Below are 27,302 nucleotides of genomic sequence, written 5' to 3'. Positions count from 1 at the left end.
TGAACTACGGCGATCTCAATCAGAGGCGATCTCTTTTCACTTTGTTGGCCGGCGGGTCTGAGAAACTACATGGTTAGAAAGCCAGGAAAGTCATTCTAATAAGACATCATGTCCGTTTACTAATCAGTGCACATTATCTCCAACAAAAGATTTAATTAATATTAACATGCAATATTCGGCAAAAACAAACTAATCAGAGCTGATAACAATTATATGTGAATAGAATTATATGATAGTAATTTTATGCCCAGATTTTTGCTATTCTAGATCATATAAATGCAACATCTACAAAAAACGTTTTCGGCTCTCCTCTTACAAAAGCAGACTTGTGTCACACAGGTTATCCCAAAGCATTAATGTGAAAATGTACATAACTCCTCTAAATACATTACTAATTGTGTCACTTTTAGCTGCAACAACTGCATGCAAATGCAGTTTCTAAACAGAACTGTTTGAGTGCAGGCTGTGGAGGCTTTGCAAGCACAAACTACTGCTACTGCTAGAGCATCTTCAACAGAAACACCTTCCAAAACTTTGATTATGTTCACAGAGATGAAGTTATTCATATACTTGGGACCAGCGACTTGTTTGAGCTTCCCTGAAGATTAGTTTCTCATAATTATGACTTCACAAAGTCTTTTGCTTTTCTTTGTGGGATTGAGAACTTTAGTCTTGGTAGATTTACAGTAGGGAGATTGCTGTCTTTTGCGTTCATATCATGAATCTACAGTTTTCCCCCAAAGGTTCAAAGGTCTGAGGTTCATAAAGATGAGTTGTAGGAACACTCAGATAAAACTGGATGTCTTCCTAGGTTAAAAGTGGTTTTGACCATGTCATGTCTCCCATGGATGTTATTATTACTCCTGTCTATCAGACAGTGGAGTCAGGAACACTGACCTTTACTCAGGCAAGAGTCTTGCACTCCCCTTGGTGGGGCTTCTTGGATCATTTGAGTGGTTTTTAGAAAGTATAATATTTTTGATGGCCCCTATCAATCACATCTGACTGTAGATTAAGTACCAATGATTTTAATATTACAGTTTACAAAAGGAGACCCCATTTCTAAAACTCTTCATTTTTTCACCATTTTCAAAATAACTTAACTACCAGTGGTCTAAATTAACTACACAGTTCAATTCGCTGAACTTTAAACATCCAACATTTGCAGATATTACACTAAATTTTGATGTAATAGTAGCTGCGCATCATCCACAACAGATACTCGGATCACTACACATAGTGCAATATTTTTGTTTAAAACTTTGGCATTAATTATCTTCAACCCTGTTTCTGTTTAGCAAAAAAATGAACTACCTGACAGATCGCAACAGATTGCGTATAATGTTATTTACAAAGCTTGACCAAAGTTGATTTAACTCCATTTCTCAGCATAAAAAGGCAGTGGGTGACAGTCCTTCAAGGAATGCTAGGCTTTTAATTATTAGAATAATTTGAGCTCAGACCAGATTAAATGGCAGCAGAAACAAATGGTCCTCTGCTTCCACCATCAGGAGCGTTACACAAACTGCAGATCTGCAGGGTGGTTTGCAAACAAAAATGAACAATTACTGATATAATTACACAGTGTTCCATAAAAATTACTGTAATTACTCACTTTAAAAGAAACAAATTATCATTTTACAAAAAACACCACCAGATGTTTAACAAATGGCGATCGTAAAAGTGTAGTAGCACGTTCTTAACACCTGCTGGTGTCTGTATTGGCATTTGTTAAATGCCAGGTGGCGGTAGGAACGCCTAATGACATTTCAGAATACACAAGTCATGACCCCTTTGACTTTCTGCACAACTCATGCCACCAGTACCTATTGGTTGGGAAATTATAATGGCTGTTTTAGGATTTTTCTTTTCTTTTCTTTTGTTTTTGGAATCTAATGTTACAACAAGCCATTTGTCAATAATTACTTGTAGTGAGTATGAAATAATATACAAAATACAGTGTGATAGTAGGCATTTAAATGTGATATTCATCTAAAACATACAACCAAGTTAATCATTTCATTCACGAGTGATCAAATTGTCTGTTGTGTTATATGTTGGTTTTCTTTTTCACTTGTTATAAATTTGTTTGATTGTGTTTTCAATAGTGATAGTAATCAGCTGTGTTTATGGTGAAACATGTAATTGAAAAAGATGACCAGTCAGAAGTTGTTTTGCATCTTGAAGTTCACAATAATTGGCTGCTGAGTGATGACACATGTCAGTGCTTTATTGCTTTTATGGAGAAAAACCATTTAATCATTTAACCCATAATGACCCAATGCAATATGTATGCATTTTTACCCTACAACCCTGGAGGAATGGACATGTCTCATGAATATATTCAAGACATGCAAAATATTGCAATAAAAAAGACTCTAAACGTGAGAGCAAAATCAGTTATCCTCCATAAAAGCATACACTCTAACTTCCTAAATGGTTTTAATTTTATCTGCTTTATTTCTTCAGAGGCTAAGAAATAAAAAGTATTAGTGTACATCTTTAAGTTTTTTTCACAATCCGCAAGCTTTTGAGGCCCTTTTATTAAAAGCCTTAGGTTGTAATAAGGTATATATTGTTTTAGGAATTTAATTTAATTTAGTCCAAAATGACACTTTTTAGGAATATGACATGAAGTTCTTTTCTGCCCATTTTCTTGAAGCTCTGTTCAGAAAGTGTAATTGAATGCTTCTTTACTCAACAGTGTGTGATTTAGCAAGATTGAAAATGACACAGGAGGAATATACTTTGCAAAACTGTGACATTCTTTATTAAACTTTTGATCCTTTCAGAAAGCTATACATAGTAAAATTAAAGAAAAATGTGATCTGAGCGCTTTGTGTAACTTCCTACTGTGGGCGTCAAACTTAAAACGATAATCCAAAGTGACACCCAGATATTTTTATTCACTCACTATCTTCAATTTCTTATTGGGCACTGCTTTAAAAATACCAGCACATTTCTCTTTAATCAGAAAACACTGACACCCTTTAGATATGGTTCAGTGCCAAGCAGTTAATCTGCTACTAAAATTTGCCACGCATCCTTGCCAGTTTGTTTCTGCTGAGAGTATCACAGAGAAATCACTGTTTATAAGAGTTAAAACAAGTTTATTTTCCTTCCCTCAAGAACTGTTGTGCCTTTCATACAGTACTGACCTTTTTATCTGTCACTCTGGCAACAGCCTCACACACGCACGCACGCACGCACGCACGCACACACGCAAACAACCCTACGCTCTGACACACAGTTTCAGAGAAACACATATTACAAACAGGCTAATGAGATGGAATAAGAGTGATCCCACCTATAAAAGAAGCCAGGCAATACTTTGTCAAAATATTTCATCATTTCTTGTTTGGATAACAGCCATCTTGTAAAGAAGTCTAATCAGAGTTGGAGCCTTTTCATGTCTGTCAAAATAAAAGTCATACTTCCTGTTTGGGGGAGCTGTCTCTTATTCGCTTACTGTTCTTTCGAAAAAGAAATCTCATGTGTGTGACACTGAAGAAGTGGTAATAATCTGTGGTTGTTTCTTGTTTCTTGTGAACACAAGACTGCTTGGAAATGCACAGACTTTTACTGCTGATATTTATGGGTAATTGCTGTTGTTATTAAAAGTGACAAGAGTCATTCGTTTTCTTGAAGAGATGCCACATGAATAAACAGGCCAAATATTTTACAGGAAAGTCCACATGATTTTAAGAAGTTTTCTGGCTTTATCCACAAGATAAAAAAAAACCCAACAACATCAAAAGACTGCAAACCAAAAAGGCCTTCACTTCATCTTAATGAAAAATCAAACCCGGTAGATCAAAGCATGAAAACAAACATCTCAAATCCAGACTTTCATCAGAAGATTTATTAGGGTGTGACTAAGCTTCATGTATCTTTAAGTCTTTGAGAGAGGACATGGCAGAGCAGATTTGAGATTCAGGACGGAGTGCTCGGCTCTCTTAGCCCTCCATTACGACCCCGTCTGCCCGTGCAGCTCATCATCTATCATTCTGCACTAATTGGCCTATCAGAGTTATGCAAAGGCTGCTTCCCTGATGGGCCCTTGAATCAAACCCAAACACTTACATGTGCTGACAAGAACATGCTCCCTCACACACGCACAAATTTTGACTGCATTTACGTTTGTCTCACATTTAACTCATTGATGTTAATCTGCTTTTGTTCTGCCCATAAATGCAGAGACAAACATACAGTGATTTGCCTCTGTAATTGTAGAACACTTGAAAGATGGAGGACATAAACTATATGTGGCTTGATGCCCTGCGTCATTTAGTTTTCTCCCACAGTCCAAAAACATCCCCCCATCCCCCTTGTACAGCAAGAATTGAGTATGAAAATTGAATGAATGAAAGAATTAAATGTGTTCAAACCATAGACTGTTTCAAACCAATTCCACACACGTAATAACATTTGTAGTCAAGATCAGAGGAGATCTTTGTTAATTCATCCTTACTTTCTCCCGCGTAGCCAAGTATTCATTGGCTGAATGTTTTATGAGAAGCAATGCCAGAGAAAAAGAGCATGGCGATGTTCATTTTTTCAATACACAAAAAGCATTTACCACTGTTCTCTATTTATCTCTATGCCATGGCTGACAGGCAGGATGAAAGGCCACTGTGCGCTGCCTGACAAAAAAACATTGGTTGAGTCAAGGGGTTCCTGCAGTACACCATCTGTCTAGCTCTCTAATTTGGCCGTTGACGTCTCACCAAAAAAAAAAAAGAGAAAGAAAAAAAAACCCAACATCAACAAAAAAACAAACAAACCCCAAAACAACCCATCTTCCCTTGAAAAAACACACTGGCACAGAACATTTGTAGAGTAAAACACACAACAACACACATGGGGAAAGCTTGTACAAGCTCGAAAAATGCCCCATATACACAGAGTCCCAAACAAACACCCGTCTGTCTTCCATGGTGTGATCAGAAACAATGACAAACTGAAACAATGAGAGATACAAATGATTAATCAAACTATGTGCATCCATGTGTGTCACCACTTTGGTGAAATCATAAAAGAGGTACTTTTTATGACATCGAGTTTGGTGGAAATGATGGTAAAACGTAAGAAAAGAAATTCAGGCGATTTATTTTCTCCACTATCCTGTGTTTTTACCACCTTTATCTTCATATGTAGCAGTATGAATTATTAGAAAGGAGGGCACAGTTTTGTTTTTCAGTGTTTTCCATTCCTTCAAGGTCTGTTAGTGTTTTGTCTTTAAGAAATCATCCCTCAACACCTTGCTGCCTGAAGCATAAGGAAATAGATCACTTTAAAACACAAACCCTGTACATCATTTCAGTTGGAGGACATGGAGAACAGGTAAAGGTGTCATCTCTTAGTGAACAAAGTCTGATTGCTATGTAAAGGTCAGCTATATGTGAGAACCTAATTAAATGCTTCATCTTCAACTCAAATTTATGTCATTTAGGTTTTAGTGTTAATGTCAGCAGCATGCATGAGGAGAACTGTGTATGTTATAGCTGAAACATAATTATAGAAAATGAATGTCTCTCAGTGGATGTTATGGTTTCTTTCCAATCACTGTCTCGTTTGTGCAAGCCTATACATAGACATCATGACTATACATTATGTTTCTATTTGTAACAGGTCATGAACATTGTATGCATGCAGAATGTGAGCACTTGTGCTTCTTCCAACTGTATCTACGAAACAGCTGGTGTGCTGCTGGAAGAGTGCATTAGTGGAGTGTGTAATGAGTTATCACCTTGCTTTAAGATCGTTGCCTTTCATTTAGGAGATCTATGATGACAAGACTCCCACTGGCTGTTAAAGCAAATGAGCGAGAGTTGCCCATGTAATATAAGAGGGGTGGGGTGGTGGGAAGGGAGGGGTTCCACTGTTGTATGCTACTGTGTCTGCGCGCTCTGTTACTGCCTCTACATTCTCTCTGCAGTGGCCGCTACTGCGTTTGGACTAGGTGTTACCATGGCAACCCTATGGCAGCAGCCTTGATGGTGGAATGGTGGGATGATCACATGGTATTAGTTGATTCAAAAAAAAGAAAAAAAAAAGAAACATTACAGTGACTTGCATAAAGAACCAAGGGGTGGACAGCTAGAAAGAAATGGGTGAAAATGGGAAAAGGTATAAGAAGAGGGAAAGTTTAAGGATTAAAATAAATGCAGATTTCACAATAAAATGTGAAAGGAAGAGTGGCTCAGGATTTTCCTTAAGCACTTTCTTTTAAAAGACACACTCATAAGGCTTGTATGTTCTCCTTTGTGAGCGTGATGCTGAACATAGATATTAAAAGCACAGAAATGTTGCTGCATCTCAGCATCCCCATTTAAAAGCCATGAAAGGTGTGTAAGAACTGGATGTAGCTATTATAACATTGAGCTTTTGTTAGTGAGCCACTGTTCTGAAACCTGGAGTTCAGTGTTAGGCCATCACAATCCTAGTCTTTTGGGAGTCTCAGATTTGTCTGTTTTCCAGGCCTGATGTTTAAAAACAATAATTTTTGGCTTAAAGATAGCTGCATGGCTAAAATTAGGCATTTTGGTTTGATGGTTGAAGTAATGATTATACTAAATGTGTGAGGATATGAACAAATACAAAATTATACACATTAAAAATAATCCAGTGGCATTAAATTCTAACATCCCTAATGTCAAAACCAGCATGTTGTCTTCCTGTATATTTGGTTGTGCCTAACTGAATAAAGTTTTATTGACCTATTCTAAGTATAAAGTATGAATGAACTCATCTTCTCTAAGGGCTTCTTATGACAGAGTTTATCCCTCTGATAAGCTGCACTTGATATTAGCAAAATGTTAGTGAAAACGAGAGAGATCAAATTGGGTTTCTGCACCTTTGTTGATGTATGCAGAATATCTTTCTATCTCAAACAGATGATGCTGCTGTTTCAAACAGAGACTACAGGCTACAAAGCCAGTTATCTCAGCACCTGGCAAACAGATTGTTGAGTCACTGGTATTGATCAGCTCAGCTTTCAACCCTCTCTGGATATATTAGGGCTATTTTCTGCTACGGGACAATAAAAATCCCACATACTGCCCTTTAAATGCACCATAACTCCATATATTGTGTTGATTCTGCAGTCTTCCCCCCAGGCTCGTCCGTATAGGTCCACATAAATGCAGGTGATATCCCGAGATTATCTTTTCCCAGCAGTAGTTTTATCTTTTACTGCAAATGTAGCCAATTAAATTGCAAAGAACAGTGGGTTAGATGATTAAGCATAATGTAAAAGACTCTGTGAAATCCAAAGCTGGCTAAATGAACTGAACTGCTTCTGTAAGAGGTGTCACGACATAGTGCATCATTGTGCGTGTCATTTGAGGAAAAGAAAAATACAAATATTCTAACCCCCTCACCTTGGCAGCTAATAGAAATTTAAACTGAGACAGTAAAAGTGGAGATTGTTTTGAGGTGTGGACTGAGGTTTTGAAAATAGTGAGTAAATAATAATAATAAAAAAGATGCGAGCAAGAAACCATGATAGTGTGTTGAAGCTGAATGGATGGCTGACATCAGATGTACAGTGGAGGAAAGGAAGAGCAAAGATGAGAAACTGGAGGGAAAGGATCGAAGAAGAGAGCTGGTGAGAATAAAAGAAAGGTGGAAAGACAATGGATATCATGTTTGACCAGAAGAGGAGTGTCAAATAAAATGAACAAGGAGGAGGTAGAGAAGGGGAATGAGAGACAGAGGTGTTATGCTAAAATGGGTTTGTTGCATCGAGACGACCGCTGACTGTCAGCTCCTTAAATGAGAACAACACCGAGCTGACAGCTCACTTACTTGCTCAACACAAAGCTGGCAGCATCAAGGGTCTCTAGCTGCTTCAGTCGAGTTAGCCCCTCAGGAAAACATGATGGGAATATAATGTTCCAATAATAAAGTATAAAAGGTAGTTTGGATGTAGTTCTGATGAGAGAGGGGTCAGACACGCTGCCGTCAGGGTGCAAGTGCACGCTTTGAATACAGAAATGCACTATGAGAAACATGCTACATCAAGTTTTTCAAGGTGAAAACTTAGCTGTCAGCATTTCAATTACTCTGGGTGGGTGAGAGTGACACACCGATTAGGGAGGTCAGCCTTCAACTTGAGAGCTTGAAGCACAAGCACCCATATCAGGAAACATCTCTCAAGTATTCTTAAAAGGTATAATCTCCACAGGATAAAAGGTCATCTAAACCTGATTGTTGACCTGCCAGAAGAGGCTGGGATTATCAGTTATGGATCTGATTAATATCATTCCATATATCATTTTTATGTCAAGAGGCAAAGCAAACTTGTCAAAAACATTAAAAAGCAGCACAAGAAGAACCAGAGATTAATCTGTGATACATCTTCTTTGATTTTTCCTTTTTTTTCCAAACCAGTTTATCACATCTGAAGGTAGAGCAGTGCTGTTAGAGACAAACGCTCAGCCACATCATGACTGTCAGCATGGCATTATATAAAAAAAAAATACAAAAGAGCTGAGAAAAGTTTAAACTAAGGCACAGCGACTAAAAGTTACAATTCAACAACCCCCAAAGTTTCAAAAGTCGGTTTATTTCGAACACAAACAACTGGACTCAATCATCTCAGACAAAAATAAATCTCATTCCTGCACTCTTGCTGAATACTTCAGTTTGATTTATTTCTTGTTGCAGAACACAGCAATAAAGAAAAACTGTTTTAACCTGTGACCTCTGAAAACAGACTGGACTGTTTTGAGCAACCAGACAGCATGGTATACAGGAGCTTTGCTGAATTCTCAAGATGAAATAAAAAAAAAGCAGATTTAATAAAATAAAACTTTTACCTGTTCCCTACAAACATCAAAAATCAAAGAAGACCCAGATGAACTGCTTCCTGCATCCTGATATTTTCAACATGTTTTTTTTAAAATAAAAAAACTGATAATACTTCAACAAAACTCTTGACTAAAATTTTTGTGACCCATCATGAAATGCCAAAATTTGACAAAGTTTGACAAAATCTGATGTGACTTTTACAGCAAAATGTTTCAGATGACACCTTTAATTATATTTCCATTGAAAGTATCTTTTGTTTCTATCTCTTATGAAAAAAAGAAAATATAACTACAAGCAAAGGTTTGGGTAAGTATGACAGCGTATAACTTCATTTTGTTGCCATCTAAGAGTTTCAGCATGAAGCTTCTACTTCTGTGAGATTTTTAGACCATCTTGCATGAACTGCTCTTTTGAGGCCCATTAATAAATTTTTAACAATGGTAAGGTCGGGAGACTGTGATGGTTATGGCAGAACCATCAGCTTAAACCTTTTAAAGTAACTCACGGGGGAGTGAAAGGTGTTTTTGAGATCAATATTCTGATGTAGAAGTCGTCCTCTTTTCATCTTCAGCTTTTCTTTTATTTTTTTTTTTACAGATAATAAGATGTTTGCTACTACAATTATCTTTAAATGAATTTAATTCACTCCTTGCTGAGTTTCAGCAACACTTAAACATTTCTGTGCCACAGGCTGGAACACAAGCTCATAAATCCACCAGTGATCTCAACAACTGGAGAGGCGTACTCTTTAAAATATAATTTGACTCATTGCTTCATAAAAGTTAACGTCATCGTTTCAAAAAATGTTTTGAAAATGCATCAACAGGGAGTTTTTTGTTTTTCTTTCACATATGATAGCATCACTTTATATTGGAATAGTCAGCAACGTTTGCTAAATCTTTTTATTTGCTCTTGCATTAATTATATGTTATAAATGGAAACATGAAAACACATGGATGAGCAAAGAAACATTTATGAACACGGACATATCATACAGAAAACTTTACACTTTACAACATCATAAAAATCAGACTGAATCTCACTCAGGAAGCAACTCAACTGTTTATCCTGGCCACGGTCAGATCTTGACTCAACAACTGCAATGCTGTAGCATGAAGTCTCCCAGCATGCTCTCTGAAGCCCCTTGCGGATAGTCCAAAACCTGGCAGTGCATTATATCAATAAATCTGCCATATCACTCATTAACACAATGACTTTTACAGGTTACCAGTATCTCATAAAATCAAGTTGAAGCCATTATAAAGTCTGGCTATGGAGTTACTATACTGTTTGCATTTAGCTATCCAAACTCAATCATCAAGGCTCCTCCATCTTTGTGTTTCTTTCAGTAATGGTACTACCACCCTAAAGAACCAAGCAGAGAGTCCAAACATTTCAATGATTATAGGACTTACAATAGGTAAATAACTATCATATTTTTCTCCCTTCTATTTCCCTTGTGCTTAATATGATGCTTACAACATTCTCCTTGTGCTTTGGCATCTCAGCGACTTTCATGTAAATCTTTTGTGAGCATCTAGAGCAGTGAGGGTCCCTGAGGTTGACCAAGTACATTGTTGGCATCCATCCATCCATTTTCTTTACCAACTTCTCCTTTCCAGCAGTCACTGTGCGAGAGGTGGGGGACACCCTGGACGGGTCGCAAGTCCATCACAGGGCCACATAGAGACAAACGAGACAAACAACCATTGCTCTCACTCTCACCTTGGGACAATTTTAGAGTTACCAATTACCCTAACATGCATGGAGTATTCAGAGTGAATCGACGTGTGCACAGGGAGAACATACAAACTCCACCCAGAAAGGTCCCAGGTTGAGAAACAATCCTGCAACCTTCTTGCTGAGAGGCAACGGCTCTGTTGACGCTTCAACATTGTTTCCTCACCTGCAAGTCACTTTGGCTACAAACATCTCCAAAATGAAACTAAATGTAACTGTAAAGCAAAAGAGGGTGAACGTTAAAACACACGACTGTCCCACTGTGAAGCACTTGCCCTTTCAATTAACATAGGGGACCCAGAAACGCATAAGAAAGGTCATTTTCCCTGGGGTCTTTGTTCCCTCAAGTAAAGTTTGCAAAGCTTAATTATACCAATTAGCACTCTCAGGGCTCAGTGTCATACATGTTGTCAGCAAAGTTTTCAAGTAAGCATCATTAATTCACAGTATGTGGGTGAACAGGAACAGATTATCAAACTAAACTATGGTAAGCATTACAAACGTAAAACAGCCATTAACCATCATTAAGACATTAAGCAAGTCAGAAAGAGAGAGAGAGAGAGAGAGAAAGAGACTGAAGTAAAACCAGAGCGAAAGAGAGAGACTCCTGTCATTAAAGAGATTGATAATAATTAATTAAAGACAAATATGTGGGCTGAGTTTAACTGTGATAAATTGGTAGAAAGATGGCAGTTTAATAGTGAGAGAGATTAGACAAAGACAAAAAGAAGATCTGACTAACACCTTGCATTTAATCCCCATTGTTGTCATCTAAAACATTGTTGCATTCACATTCATAAGCACACATTTGTAAATTGTGTTGTTGGCTCCCATAACTTTGTTTTTATAACTGTGCTGTTGAATCTTTTCTTGTTCCTTTGGGACCATAACAAAAATCTCGATCTGCAGTCATAAGAGCACAGAAATGGTTTGCACAATAAATAAATCAATAAGAAAGCAACAGACCCAGATAGAGAAAGGGAACAGAAACCCTGACAAAAAATGTCAATACTCAAGTCGATATCTCCCATACTCTATGGGGCAACAAAAAGCAGAACAGCAAGTAAAGCAAAAAGTCACATTCCTCACTAAGAATTTATGAAAAAAAAAAAAACAACTCTGTAAAAGATTTTTCTAATATAGCTCCTAGGTGTCTATTATTCTTTTAATACATCATAATAGACTATGCTTTTCTTTGTGGCATTTTTCACCACAGTGTTGTACAAATCATATTCCATCAAGTCTCACTCTGCTCTCTTCTTGCTGGGCAAATCTCAATCTTCAGGGAAAAACATCCTTTCTAAACCCATTTTCTAAAAATGAGGTAAATCTTAAATCTGATGGATGCAAAAATTTGGTCCCTACCAGGTCTTTAATACAGATAAATACAACCTCAGATGTTCAACAGCTTTGAACATAATTACGCTCTGTTATTACTTATTTAACAAAATCTGAGCTGAAAAAAATGCAGAAACGATGAAAAACTAAGAAAAGGCTTTATGCGTTCAATGAAATTAGGAAGACAAAGATGCAAGGTGCTGTTATTCAAGAACATTAGATTAACTGATCAGTATCTGTCTGTACTTTACCTATCTTCAACAACCCTTTAGACAATCTTTAAGATCTCAATCCAATCTGGGTGACTGAGAAGCCTTAAGGGCAAAATGCATCGATGCTGTACGGTGAGGGAAACAGCTACCCTAAAGCATCCTTTCCAATAATACTTCTCAAACATTTTCCTTTGAAGTATTACCAAGAAAGGAATATATATATATATATATATATATATATATATATATATATATATATATATATATATATATACCTGCTCACTCCCTACTTGACCTACCTGTCCCCTGAACCAAATCTTCTCTGCTTTTACAGCAGTTTTATCTACAGAAATATAGCTTATTGTGAAGCTGTGATGGATTATTTACAAAGAAAATTACATTTTGAAAGTAATTTCTTAATGTTATAGATACCATTTCCCTGGTATATTTTATTTAAATTGCCATTTTAATACTAAGCAATAATTGGCTTTGATTTTTGGAAGTTTGCATTTTAATCTGACTTAATGTTACAACTCCACCCCCTATTGATGTAAATCGGTACTTGTACTCTTATTAATGTGAGCTCTAAGAAATTTTTTTCCTCTACATAAAAATAAAAGTACTGCTGTATCAATTATGTGCATAGGTCTGATGATTAAAAACTAAGATCTACTTGAGCAAAGGCAGCTTTAAAATCATTTAGGTGTGGCATCGGCTCATGCAGTTCAGTTTACTTCTACCATATACATCTTCAAAGAAAAAACAAGTTTACTCCGTTTATTGAATTTCACTTCAAGGATCACAACAAACAAACTTTAGGAAGTCAATTCATCAGGAGTTTTTTTTAACTATTGCTGACAATTTTATTGTCATGAGCCTTGCTGATATAAAAGCTTGGCAGACCATTGAAAGTGTCACAAACAAACTGTTTATGAGCCATCAACAGCTTACCGTGTATTCACAGAGACTTAAAGCACTTTAATATCACTTAAAAACAAGTTTTCGTTGAGGACTATTTTTTATATTCGTGACACATTGAGTTCTGTGGTTGGACTTGAATTCATGGTTTGGAGAGGATATGAAATAAACACATGAGTGAGCTGGGGCTGCAGAGGGAACAATAAGGAATGTATGCATGGGTTATTTGATTCAAGGCCAAAATGAAAGCTACACCAAGTATATTAGGGAAAAAATGAAAGAGAAATAAATGTTTAATGGCGTTACACACATTCACACCCCTGCTCTTTCTTTTAAGATATTTATTGGATTGAAGGCATTAAGAGAAGCAATACATTTTGTGAATCTTATAACTGGATCACGACCAAATGACAGCATGTGAAGCTACTGACAAAAAAGACAAACAAACAAACAAAAAAACAAAAGTAAAAAAAAAAAATGCAGTAAGGAACAACAACTACAACTAAAAAATCCCTTTCAAATTAATTTTTTTCGTTTGTTTCTCCTAAAATAATACTTCTCTGTGTGCATAAGAAACACATAAACCACTCTATCACTGAGAAAGTCCTAATCCCCACTCTCATACAAACCAAGTCAGGAAATTAGATCCCACAGCCCAAAGCCCGTTTCACACTCATGCAGCTTTCTATTATCCTGACAGCTAATGAATGTGTCAGCTTCATGTGTGAATGACTTCAAGGGTGCCTTTCCATAATACTTTACAATGAAAATCTGTCTAGGTAGGGCATCATAATATATATGCATCACTTTTTACTTTGCACAAGTATAAAATCCTTAAGTCACATTAACAATAAAACCTGGCATGCACACTTGGAACATTAATATGACATGTTAAAGTGATATCCCATGGTATTGTGAGAAAATGCTTACTCTTTAATGAGTTTTTTTTGTTTTGGACTGTGCTTTGTGACATCAATTTTGTGTTTTCAGTACACACAATTAGTCATTTCTTTGTCTATTTCAGTGGGGCTCTAGGATCTCAGTAGTTTACACATAAATACCTGCAGAAACACTCGCCTGGGTGCAACATAAACTAAATTACCATCACAGTGATATTGTGATCACAGACACCACAAACTGTTTAGGACAGTTCAAATACAAGATGGACATTTTATTATTATTTTTTTTTGCCAGAGTTGTTCAGGGAGAATTACTTTGACCTTAAAACCTCTAAAATGAAGTAAGAGGTTGTTGACTTTCAAAAAGATCCTCCCACCATCCCTCCTCTGTAAGTCCCCAGCCAGCAACAGGCAGGGGTGAGTCATGCAGATACCTGGGAACAGTAACTGACCACAGATTCCCTTTTAATCAAGCAGCTCCTTTCTATTCCTGACGAAATTTCACACACTACAGCTTCATAACTCTGTATTAATATTTCAGCTTTGTATTACAATAATCAATCCGGAGCAGGTACCACTTTTCCGTATTTGCAACAAGAGAACTAAATTAAGAGTGATGGAAATAGCTTCAAAAACGACTCACTCTCTTTGTACAACCAATATAGTGTTTTACCCTGAGGTCAGAGATACACATCACTCCCATTCAGCGCTAACAGAGCTATGTCAGGTTTGTGCAAGAATCCATTCGTTTTCTACATGGCTGATGTTTTTAACTTGTTCATTAATTGTACATTCATAATAAGTTGTATTTGTTTACCGTTTCTGACTGTTAGTATGTCTTGCATCAGAATTATTATTAATCATTTCACTGTTATTTTTAGATTACTTTCTCTGACATTTTCTTTATCCATTATATATGTACTTTTTCATTTACCAATGGAGATTCTTGATATGTGTGGTATACTGCATTATATTACTATATCTGTGAGCTGTAAACACACTAATGCTCTTCTCAAATGAAGTTCCTGAGAGATTATTATGGTTCTTTAAACTTCACTAATTTTTCCATGACTAACAAATATTATTAGCATACTAAGACTCTTTTGGTCACTTTGACTGGAACGTTATGAGAGAAGCATGGCACGCCTCTGTTTGATCAAATTGATGAAATCATTAATGTTATGTATCCCATGTGTGAAAGGGGCTATACAATATAACAATTTCTCCAGTGAAGAGAGCCTCTGGTGCATGCTCACCACTGCAATCTAACCGAGGGCCTCTGCGGTGTGATTTATCTGTGTTTGTGACAGAGATTTGTCACTGTAGTAATCGTCATTTGGTCCCTCAAGCATGCCACACAACATGCTCTGCCATGGTCCCCACAGAAATACGGCATATTGTGGCTCTATTTTAGAAGCATTCAGCTATCAACCTGAGGGCTGAAAGCTGAATGCTTCCCTGCAGCCAGGTAATAAAACAACAATATATCCCTGAGACCGTGGCCAAATTCAAACAATAGACACTAGACCCTACACTCAGCACATAGGTGCCAAGAGTGAGAAATAGTAAAGAAACACATCTTAATATGAACATTGATAAGCATGTTGTTTATATTTTTTAGGCTTCTTATTGATTCCAGCATTAATTGTGTGTTATAACTAAATTTGTTTTATTCAGTCTTCCAACTATAACCACACATAGATGCATCTCATCCATCTTGCAGTTGAAGTTTAAAACATAATGTTTCACATAAAAAAAGCCTTGCCAGCAACACCCCCAAGATGTCCATCTGCTGTGGATTAGATCCTCTGTTTCAAATTTTCATATCAATGCCTGTCGACAAGCAGACACAAAAATAATGCAAGCCTCTGCAAAGATTTTTTTTTAATCTTGCCCCTTCAGCACTTCAAAACAACTTGTCAGTAGCTGTCAGTTTAAATTAGTGGACTGGCCCTTTATGGCACTGTTTTCTGATTCTGGTAAATCTGCAGGCTGTCTCCATCAATCATAAAGCAGCAGCACACACACCATCACCACCACAACCGTACTTACACACACAAATTCTTCTACAATACTGACAAATGCCTGGTGGATTCTCCTGTTTAAAAGAAACAGAAACACAGACATGAAGCGGGGCTGCACTTGAACTCTGGCAATGGCTTCCTCACAACAAACAAACTGCTTAAAAACGATGAAGTTATAGCAGTTTGTCTCTTTCTACACACCAGCTCTCGTTCTCTTTAAAGTGTCAAAGCAAATAAATTCTTTTTCATCTTTCATTTTATTTCCAGGGACATGGAGAAAGTAAACACTCCTCAAGTATGCAGAGCACACACACACAGACATACACACAAGTTGAGGAAATACTCCTCAGAAGTTGTGAGTTTCCCCCCAGGTTCACCAGCCAATCATTGATTATTTACACCATTCAGCCCTAACTTCACAACACGTACCAGAGCTCTGACCATTCAGGTTATAGACAAAGAGATCTGGAGATGTTCTGGGGTAACAGAATTTAAGAAAAAAAAAAGATGCTTAGGGACTTGTGAATTGAGGGGTGGGGTCTCTGTGAAATGGGCTTGCTTCCCCTAAATGCTATCAGATATCATCAAGATTTGATCGAGAGGATGGGTTATTTTTTTCCTACTGTATGTGTCAGTACTCTACTGTTAATGATGAGCGCAGACTCATCTTCAGAACTTAAAGCAACTAATTTATTTAGAAAAGAACAAAACAAAGGCTGGCATGGCAGCAAAACTAAACATAACCAAAAGCCAAGACTGAGACACAAGCAAAACTGAGACACAAGATGAGAGGACAACCAGACAGTGCATGAAGTGACAATGAACCAGCAGTGAGTGGAGGAAATGACCAGGTTTTAAAACAGAGGGTAATTAGGTGAAGTGGGCACAGGGGAGTGATAACAACTAGTATCAGGTGAAGATGGGCGTGGCAGGAAAACAACAGACTGACTGAGGAGAAGTGGATGATGACAGGAAACAAAGACACGAGGAACAAGAACTGAGCTAAGACAAGGCTAACAAAGATAACTGAATAAAAAAAAACAATAAACTGAATACAAAAACAAAGAAAACCCAAACCCTGACAGCATGTTCTTTAAACCAATTCAAAGCAGATTCTCTATGACTCGTTTCTGTCAGTCTGGGGAAGCTGCTGCCGTAGGGTAATCCACCTGTCATGTGTGGAGTAAAAAAAAATATCTGAAAACTTCTTAGGTAGGTGGCAAATGTCAAACAAACATCTATATGAATGCAAGTTTTCCTATCAAAACATGAGCCACATTGCTCACTTCATCTCTCTGTGGTCATAATGTAACGGCTAATTGCTGAATATTTTCTTGACTACAGTTATATTAAATGATTTCCTAATAGTTTTGATTTTTTTAATGCTATTTATTTCCTTAAAATTTAGTTTTTGTTAAAAGACATCTTGTCTAGTGTAAAAACACCAACAAAAAGATATGAAATAGCTGACAAAAAAAGTTGACTTCTGCAAAAGATAATTGTTTAAAATTTCCACTCTAGCAGTTATCAATCCGCAAATGAAACTTTTCTGCTTCTAAAACAACAACAACAACAACAAAAGAACTCTTGGCCTTTAAGTGGTTTTGTGAATAATACATTTTTTGAGTATTCCTAATGCTGAGAAAACAGGCTTTTTAATGGTTGAGTTTTAAAGTTTTATACAACTACTTTAAGCTATCACCATAATAGGATTTAGTAAATGGGTTGTTCTTCTTACAGACAATTTCAACTGAAATTGTGAACATAAACTGCTCTCCCTTCAGAGAAGAAACCTCAGGTCTTTTTTCTGCACAAGAACAAAACATTTCAAATAGCTTCAGCACTCATCTGCTGACACCTTCTCCTAACATTAGCTGTAAAGCTTCACCCAACAAGTAGTCAGAACCGGATTATTCCATCCTTTACAGAGAACACATGATTGATCTGACCTTGGCTTTATGAGGCTGAGAGATGGTGCTATTTAAAATTAAAGCAGAAATATCTATAATGCTGATTTTGCTTGTAGTATACCTAATAACACAAAAACATTACGAATATGTTAAAATTAAGAAATTGGATTTTTATCAAGGGGAGTGATCAAAAACATTAATCAAAAGAAGTAAATGTTTTAAGTGCCTCAAAGAGAGAGGGTACCTTTTGTTTGATATTATAGTAGAACACAGAATCTGTAATTAGATCCAGAGGATAGAAAGGTTGGTTTATTAGTATTCATTTTAAAAGGACAAATGGAAGCTTCTTTTATTTGTAAATGACTACAGTGCTGAAATTTATATTAGCCTATATTGACTAAGTCAGTATAAAAATATATTCCTAATGCCACACATACAAGAGATTACCAGAGAAATGTTTACTGTCAAACCAACACTACGATGGCACATTTTTTCATAGAATAAGTGAAATTATAGAATCTGCACCTTCATATCTGAGTCTGTGATCTTGTTTTCCAAGTCTTTTTTTCAGTTAAAGGAGTTTATTCTTGGTTCTTGTTCAGATGTAGCCCAACTTAACAGATATTGGCTTATGTTTATGTTATTCTCCCACAGGCTACTTTTGACCAGCCTCATTAGCCCTGCACCGTGTAGCTGTTTCTGAATTCTGCTTTTAGTAGATGAGATTGATATTGTACAAAATAAGAGTTCTCAAATAAAATTCATGCCCATCTCATTACTGTGGATACCTCAGCTTTTTTGATTTATGTTTTAGTTCTACATTTTTTCTCTCAGCATTTTGGCTTCATGCAGTGTGCCAGTAGACTACAACTAAATGGCTTGAACTGAATTTTCTGTGAAAAGAAAATGAGTTAAAAGCAATTATCTGATGTATATCTAAGTTACTTTAAAATCTAATAGAATAAACAAAATATTGTGAAATGATTTTGTTTATTTACACAAATATGTTAAAATTGTATAGTATAATAGTATAGTATTAATCTTTGCGTTATAGTCATGTTTCATACTATGTGTTTGACCTGAATTAGTTTCCCTGGTGGCTTCAAGTTGTTCATCAGCCATTCAGACTATTTAAAGGATATAGACATGGCACTGGGTAGTTCGGTATAGTTAATGGACCACACTGAACTTGGAGCAGAGACAGAAATGATGAGAGCTGTCTGAGGAGCTCAGAAAGAAGATTCTAGATAACCACGTTAAAGGTAAAAACTACAAGATCATCTCCAAGTAGCTTTATGTTCCTGCAATCACAGTTGCCGGTATTATTAAGAAACATAAGGTTTTTGGGACAGTAGCCAACCTCCCAGGACGTTGATGCAAGAGGAAATGCAACCCTAGGTTGAACAGGCAGATAGTGTGGATGGTAGAAAAAGAGCCAAGGAAACCAAAACCATTCAAGATGAACTCCAGGGTAAAGGTTTGTCACTTTCTGAGAGCACCATTTGTCATATTGTGAATCATAATTGTCTTCATGGAAGAAGATCCAGGTGGGCTCCACTACTGACAAAAAAAAAAAAAAAAGAAACACACACAAAAGCCATACTGGAATGCATGTTGACAAGCCTCAAAGGTTTTGGAAGAATATTCTTTGAACTGATGAGTCAAAACTAGAGTTTTTTTTTTTTTTGCAAGTTGCAACAGTTGTGTTTTTTGATTGATTTGATTTGATTGAAATTATCCATGTCTTGTATGTCTTTTTAATGAAATATTTGCAAAAACCAGTAGAAAGATTTAAGGTAGACTATATCAACATTCTCTATCGTTTATGATCACTAAGTTGTAATTGTGGGGAAAAACACCACAGAATCCATTAAACCAGTCTAATTTTCTGATTAGCATAAAAGAAAGAGATATTAACACATTTCCAAATTTGTTATGATGAGACCACAAAGGATAAGAAAACGTGAAAACATTTCTCTCCATGGAGTCAAGGCACAGAGTGCTAATCCAATTTCCTTTAAACCTCCATGTTTTGCTTCATTAATCAAAGTAATAGAGAATGTCAAAATGACAGATCTAAAAATTGCGGCAAAGAAAAACAAAACAATTATACATCTGTGACCATTTTTTTCTTCTGATAATTTCTTGCTGTGCTTTCGTTTGAACCGCGGGGACCAATGTGAGGAAACAGTTTGAAAGTGTCTTCCCGAGAGTACAACATTACTCCCAAAATAATAAGCCTGAATTGGAAACATGGCCTGTCAATTAATTGCTTGTTTATTTTAATATAAGCCATGATAGGCAATATTCTGAAGTGCAACGCTTCAGTAGATAGGGAGATATTAAGAGACAGGCCTCAGCACATACTCATATATTTTGGCCCATGCTTTGAGTCATGTTCAAGTCTTTTACCACACACACACACACACATTCACAAATGCCAATAAAAACAACACAGACTATTTTACATAATGTGATTTTCCCCCCAACTTAAAGAGAGCATTCGGCATCTTTCCCCCTTTCTTCATGTAATGATCTTATGCTTGACTGCAAATAAAGCTAGTACGATACTCTGCTGGTATGCAAATGATCCTCATGGCACCTTTAAAGAAATATTTCACCTGCTGAACTTTCAATCTGGTGATACAGTTCATGCCGCAGCATGATATTAAAGATTAATGTAAATAGACAAACAAGGAATCTCTCTCCAGATTGTAGGAGCACAACACAGTTGCTGTAGGGAGACAAGTTAGTGACCTTTGTGTGGCGGCTGCAGAAATTACCATACTTCCTTGTTTACATAGGAGACCAAATAGATAATGAATAAATGAATAAATTTAGTTACTGTCTTGACCGATGAGATAACCCAGACTGTCCTAACGAAACAAGATAAACATTTGGGAACAGCCTAGATACTTCCAATTCAATTCAGGCTTTATTTATCATCCCAAATTACAACAAAAGTCATTTGAGTACACTTGACCTAGTGAGGTCAAGACCCTACTGTATTCAAAACAAAATGCCAACAATTCCCTTTGAGCAAACACTTAGTGACAGTCTTATTGACTTCTTTGTGAGGCAAACTTGTCACATTTGCTCAGCCTCAAGGTGAAGTATTGGTGTCCACAAGTTGCCAAAGTGCTGTTTCACTGTTTCTTCTGGAAGATAAATATACAATTCAATCAGCTACGTACTTGGCATTTAACCTACAAATGCTTCAGGCTTTGCAGAAGGGCAGACTTTACAGGGGTGGACATGAATCAGGAACAGTACTAATACTGATAAAAGCCTCAAGAATGACAGGGGTATAAAATTATTTATAAATGATTATAAATGATTTATACTGTAACATATATTGCTTCTAAACCTAAAATCAAGGCAAAATGATACACACAGACACTACACAGCCTCATCTGTGCATGTCACCTGTGCATGTGCTTTTGTACAAAAAAGAGCATGCAAAAGTGTTGTTGACTGTTCTTTAGCATTATGAGTCTTACCTCTGGGAAAAAATGTCTCGGTAGGGGCTGCCATGCTGCATGGCGATGCCATATCCACGGTCCGGTGCATTGTTGCTTACAGTGTAGAAGGAACAATCCTCGTCATTATTGGCGACATACTCCAGCACCGCTGCATCCCACACAAAGCCAAACCGGCCATATTTCACCTTAAATAAAATAAAAAGGCAAAAAAGAAAACATTTAACATGTGACTGCAATGTACAGAAATATGCATTTTTCATCATAAACATGTCATTCTTTTAGTAATTGGTGTCATTGTGATCATGGATGGACTTAAACTGAGCTAATTTAAAGCTTTTTTTTTGCTGAGTCAAGGCTGAACATGTAAAAAAAGGGAAATCTACAAAGCCTAATTTGTCCCAGATTTCATGAGCACATTCTATCAGCAAGTTTTCAGCCAAGGAAGTAATATTACACCAAGATTACACTTATCATGTGCTGTGGTATGGTGCATTTCACAGCACAGCAATTTTACAGTTCAATATTCTTTCCGCTGCAGAGATGTGCAGCCCTGCACCCTGCACCCTGTGTAGTTGTTTTTTGGATATGTTTTGCATTTTCATGCAGGCTAAATGGGGTTCTTGTCTTTGTGTGGTCAGACTGGGGGTGTACAAAAACTGTGAGATTGCAGCTTATCCCCGCAAAGAACCAAAAGGGACTCAGGGTGAGAATCACAGCTTGGTTGAGCCAAGGTGCCAGTTGTTAACAAAGATTTCAGTCAACACTCAAAAGGTCTGTATTTTCAGAAGACAATGAGAAAAAGTGAGCAGACATAAAAGCTGCAATATTCTGATCCCAACACATACTAACACTTCACACAGCTACCATTAAGTGATGAAGTACAGCAGACTCACAGCAAGACAAGACACTTTTTTTATAACACTTTATTTTGGTCTGGGTGTGTTATAAATTTTAATGATGCTTTATAAAATTTTCAAACTCCTCTGTCTTTTATTGTGAATGTGTGTGTGTGTGTGTGTGTGTGGATGTGTGCACGTGTGCGTGTGTTACCTCATTTGGTCTATAGGTGATGACATATGTCTATGAGCTGACAAGATTGGGTAATTTTACAGCCTTCAGCTTGCTACTGTGTGTGTATGTGTGTGCGTGTTTGGAAATGTGTGTGCATGTGTGTATTCAGTAATTCACTGCAGGGTATCAAAATGGCTTATTCTGCTCTTTACAACCTTCAAAAGAGAGGGAAGAACACTGCTATTACTTTGAAGAATAATTTTATGGCTTTTCATTATTGCTTTTGAACTGAAAAGATTAATGGCTTTGTAGCACATAAATTAGTAAGAAAAATCTGTTTCAATTGCTTACTTTTGAACATTAAGAACACTTTACTCACTAAATCAGGGTGAAAATGGCTTAAATGAATGATTATACACAATACGTATGCAGTGACTTCTTAGGTCAGTTAAACTGGAAACAAAGCTCTGATAATCTCATGCACATTGTCATTATCATTTGAGGGAATATTCTAAATTCTAGGGACAAAAAAAAAGTTTTTTATTTAAATAAGATTTCGATTTGATAAAGCAGCCCAAACCTAAATCATGGATGAACACAAAAAAAATCAACATTTTACCTGTGCAGTCCTTTGAATTATAATGTTAAAACAACAGAGAATCAACCCATCTTCCATGTCACAAACTTCTTTGAAAACCATACATACTGTGACACAGTCAATGCACATTTAGGATTTCAGTATCTCACTGACTTGAAATTCACAGAAATTCTCTGTTATTAAATAAAAGTAAGAATGAATCATGGCCCAGTCTATGCTGCTCATCAAAGATCTTAAGCTTTCTCAAGTTAGCTTTTACCTTCCAAAAATAATAGCCAAATTACAACAGTTTTTTGTAATTGTACATGCACATCATTGCCTTTATTGTAACTCTGTGTGAGGCTGAAGCAGTTCAACCTAACTTGGCTACAATAGGTTCAAAATGCTGCCAGACTTGTTGAATAAATACAGCACTTCTCGCTTCACCCCATCTTTGGCTCAAATGCACAGGTTACTACTGATATATAATGTAAGACTTATGTTTAAATAATACTTTTCATCGTCTTCATGCAATGACTCTACAGGATCTCACTGAAATACTTTTTTTTGTTTGTTTGTTTTTTAATAACCAAGTAATACAGGTCATGATTTAGCTTCTACTTTCATGGTTTTATTCACATAACAAAACAAAATGCAAATAGGCTTCTTGAGTTTGTTTTTATCTGCATAATAAACCCTGGTCCACCAGCTGGAGGTCTATTTCTAATTGAAGGACTGATTTTTCTGCTCCTATTTCTCTGCTCTTAATTTTCTATGAAGGCCATTTACTTTGCATTGATCAAGGGAAGCCTTTATAATCATTAGGAATTTCATTTTTGTTTGTGTAATTTGATTAGTTGTTTTGCTGCGGTGGCTTGGTGGTCAGTGCTGCAGTCTTGAAAATTCTTGAGGTTGCAGGTTCAAGCCCAGGTTGCGGCAGGACGAGCATCGGGCATAAAACAATTGCCAAATTGTTCATGCGAGTTTGCTCGCTGTGGCAAGCCCTGAGGAAGGGAGCAGCTGAAAGAACTTACTGATTTGATTAGTTGTATTATTAGTTATTGTTTTGACTGTTATAACATGGTTCATGTTTTATACATGTAGATCATACACCATGTCTTTGATATTCCTGAAATGATTTTATCTTCTTTACAGTCCTAAAAGCCCAACTTCTGTCGATTTTAAATAAGCTTTCTGAATTAAACTGACTTGGCTTCACTTGAACACCAGTTGTCTTCTCAAATCCATGATAAAATAAAGTCTGAAATAATAATCATGGTATGCAATCACATGAAAAAGAATTATCTGTATACTGACAATGATTCTGCAGCCTGTTAAGGGAAATATTGTCACCTGCAGTCACATTTCATAAACTGAGTGAGTCTGAATGTAAAAAGGGAAGAGCTGATTTGATGCATTGAAACAGCTAATCTGCATGCAAAGCATCACTTTAATATTGGCTCCACTTTGATTAATTACTGAAGATAATAATCATAAATGGGATGGTTCCATAAAAATGATGTGTTGAAAATTGACTTGCTTCTGTGGCGTAGTGAATGTACAAACACTTTGCTCTTATCTTCCTTCATTCCTTCTCAACCCACTTTTGTTTGTGTGTTACACTCATAGGACGTATCAGTCAGGCCAACCGCTTCTAACAACAAAAAAGAAGCAGAGGAGTTGTGAAAAAAGAAAAACAATGTATCCCCACAAAGGAAAAAAAAAAACAAAAAACATGGAAGGTCATTGGCAAACAAGACACACAACCTCTCTATTGACAAGAACTGAGCAGGATTATTTTTACAAGGCAACGTTTTATACTTTCTGCTTGGAGAGATGCAGTGGGCTACATTCCAATAAGGTGTTATTTAAAAAGAAAAAGTTTCTATGCATTGTTGACACCTTGGGATTCCATCTCCATGTTTTAATTTAAAATAATATCCCTAGCATTGTGCATTAGAGTGTGAGGGGAAAGGAAATAAGATGTAAAATATGTTACTCAAAATTTCTTTTACTTTCAAGTTAAAGAGACAAGACTTAATTTTTACACTATAAGTAACATGAAAAATAAGCTCTGATGTGTTTAAATTTCATGAAAAAAATACAAAGGCCGACAGGTGCAAATGCACAGCAAAGAGCTAAGCACACTGCAAACACATGAATGATCCAAACTCCAAACCACACAAACACAAAAACAAACAAGTGCAACAGAAAAATGCTGCAAAAGAAAAAAGCTGAAATGAGTAATGGCTCAAGACTTTTGCACAATAATATATATCTAAAAAAATGTTGCTCTTTCTCACAGGCAAGAATGTCCAACAAAACAGGCTGTTACTACAAAAACTTTATTGAATTTATAAAGTCTCCAGTAGGCCCTAATATGTTCAGAATGTTTGGGTTACTAAACATGTCTTGAACTATAGTTTGGGCTTTTTATCGCCAACTACCAAAACCTAAAGGGCAGTGATGTTTTTGATCCTATTTCTGCTTGTGTACATGTGTGTGTTCATTTGTTGGTAGCTTTAGCAAAATATCTAATGAACCAGTAGATGGATTTTAATCAAATATTCAGAAACCAATTATTGGATGTTCATCTACAACTGAGTGAACCTTATTCAAGATGGTCACCACAGCTAAGTGACACAAAAATGGCTGTAACTCAGTCAGTTTTAGAGATATTGAGCTAAAATCTGGTAGCTGAAAGTCATTTTAACACCCATTCCAAGAGCTAACTGATCATGCAAGATCTGGTTTTAAAAGTTTGATATTGATTATTGGATTCAACTCAGTTTGTCTATCATCAAAATATTTCATGAACCACTGGACAGATTTTAACGAAACTCAGAACATTTTAATTGGAAGTTTAATAAACTTTTGGAGTCAACCAAATTCAAGTCAACCTAATTCATTTTGGCATGGTAGTAGCTGAGCATCATGTCCAACACATACTCCAAGTGTGCATTATTTCTGTTTTATTCTTTGGCATTAGCTAGGCCTTTATTGTTTCCACGGTTTGCATTTTTACATAATTCTTATATTCAGTTCTCTTAGTTTGTCTAGTTTTTTTTTATTTTCCCTTCACACCTGCTTTCCATTGCTGACTCCCACCTGTTGTTCATTTGTCATTGCGTCCCTAAGCATTCATTCAGCCTGGCTTCCTTTGTTCACTGCCAGAATGTTGTCATCGTCTCTACCTAAGTTCCTGCTCTCTGTTCTGCTGAGCCATCTGGATTTCTTTTTCAGCCATGTATTATTTTGGCTCTAGCAGCTCCAATAGTTGTTTGTCTTTCATCCTCACCCAATGAGTCTATAAAGATAGGTTGTTCTTCACCTATTATCTCCTGTCTGTTGTAAGGCACAGTGTGCGCAAAACATTTGCTGTTCCTGTGAAATTCAACACTACACCAAGTGAAGTGTAATAGTAAAGTTCTCACAGGGTCAGTTTCCTTACAGCATTATATTGTATTTCCATAGCAATTCAAATTAGTATAGCAAACATGTAGCACAGGTGGGTTGAAACTGTTTTTTTTAAATAGGTTTAAGATTTTTGAACAGTATTATACTTGTGAAGTTTTAAAAGCACAGCTGTGAAAGTCCTTTCAGCTCAAGAAAAATGGCATATTCTAGTTTAGTAGAAGATGCATCCACCATCCCTGAATTATTATTATTTTTTTTAAGATGAGTAGCAGCACCCTCACAGACAACAAGTACAAGTAGTTTTTTTTTTTTTTTTTTAATAAAAACACGTTTTTTGCTAAAAAATTTAGGTATAACTACCAAACATGCTGCCTTGTGTTAAACAGCAGTGGATGAGAGTACTTGAAAAACTGTTACATAATGAGACAAAGGGCTAAAGAGCAAATGCTTTAAAACAATTTTTAGGTTCATTTAACCCAAGTTAAAAAAAGTGCAGCATCTAAATGTGCATGCAAATTTGTGGAATGTTAAAAATGATTCAAATAGTACTACAACCAGTCTAGAAACTTCAGTTATTCACCGCCTCTTGTGGAAAAGTACCAGAGAAGAACTGAGATATGACCCTGAGAAGCTCAGTTTCAAGCAGATTAATGGAAAGCAGTGCACGTCAGTAAGAGGCTTCAATGCGTCAACGCAATTAAGGCTCAAGTATTTTTTTTCTTCTTAGAAACCCTGAACTGCATATTCACGCAACATCAACCAATAAATCTTAGTCATTGTGTGTGTGTGTGTTATTTTTGTTGTTTTTTTTCTCTCTAATAAATGTGACATGGACAACCCAGAGAGATCTGTAATCACTAAATCAAAATCATCTCAGCATCTTTCTTCCTTTTTACTTTCTGTTTTTCTGACTCATGCCACCTCAACATTTCCATGACCTCTTTGTTTTGGGATGGGAGA

At 36.4% G+C, this 27,302-nt stretch overlaps 1 protein-coding gene across 3 annotated transcripts in view; it reads right to left on the bottom strand.

Annotated features, from left to right (window-relative positions):
• The window catches only part of grid2 (glutamate receptor, ionotropic, delta 2), a 419,113-nt gene that overhangs the window by 15,615 nt on the left and 376,196 nt on the right, over nt 1-27,302 (bottom strand). For all 3 annotated transcript variants that reach the window (XM_017413845.3, XM_017413844.3, XM_017413843.3), the window contains exon 14: nt 21,356-21,522. In XM_017413845.3, coding sequence (XP_017269334.1) covers nt 21,356-21,522 — 167 coding nt within the window. The remainder of the gene's footprint in view (nt 1-21,355; nt 21,523-27,302) is intronic.

Source organism: Kryptolebias marmoratus, linkage group LG1, assembly GCF_001649575.2.
Source record: "Kryptolebias marmoratus isolate JLee-2015 linkage group LG1, ASM164957v2, whole genome shotgun sequence".
Taxonomy (NCBI): domain Eukaryota; kingdom Metazoa; phylum Chordata; class Actinopteri; order Cyprinodontiformes; family Rivulidae; genus Kryptolebias; species Kryptolebias marmoratus.
This window is presented reverse-complemented; position numbering and strand designations above follow the sequence as displayed.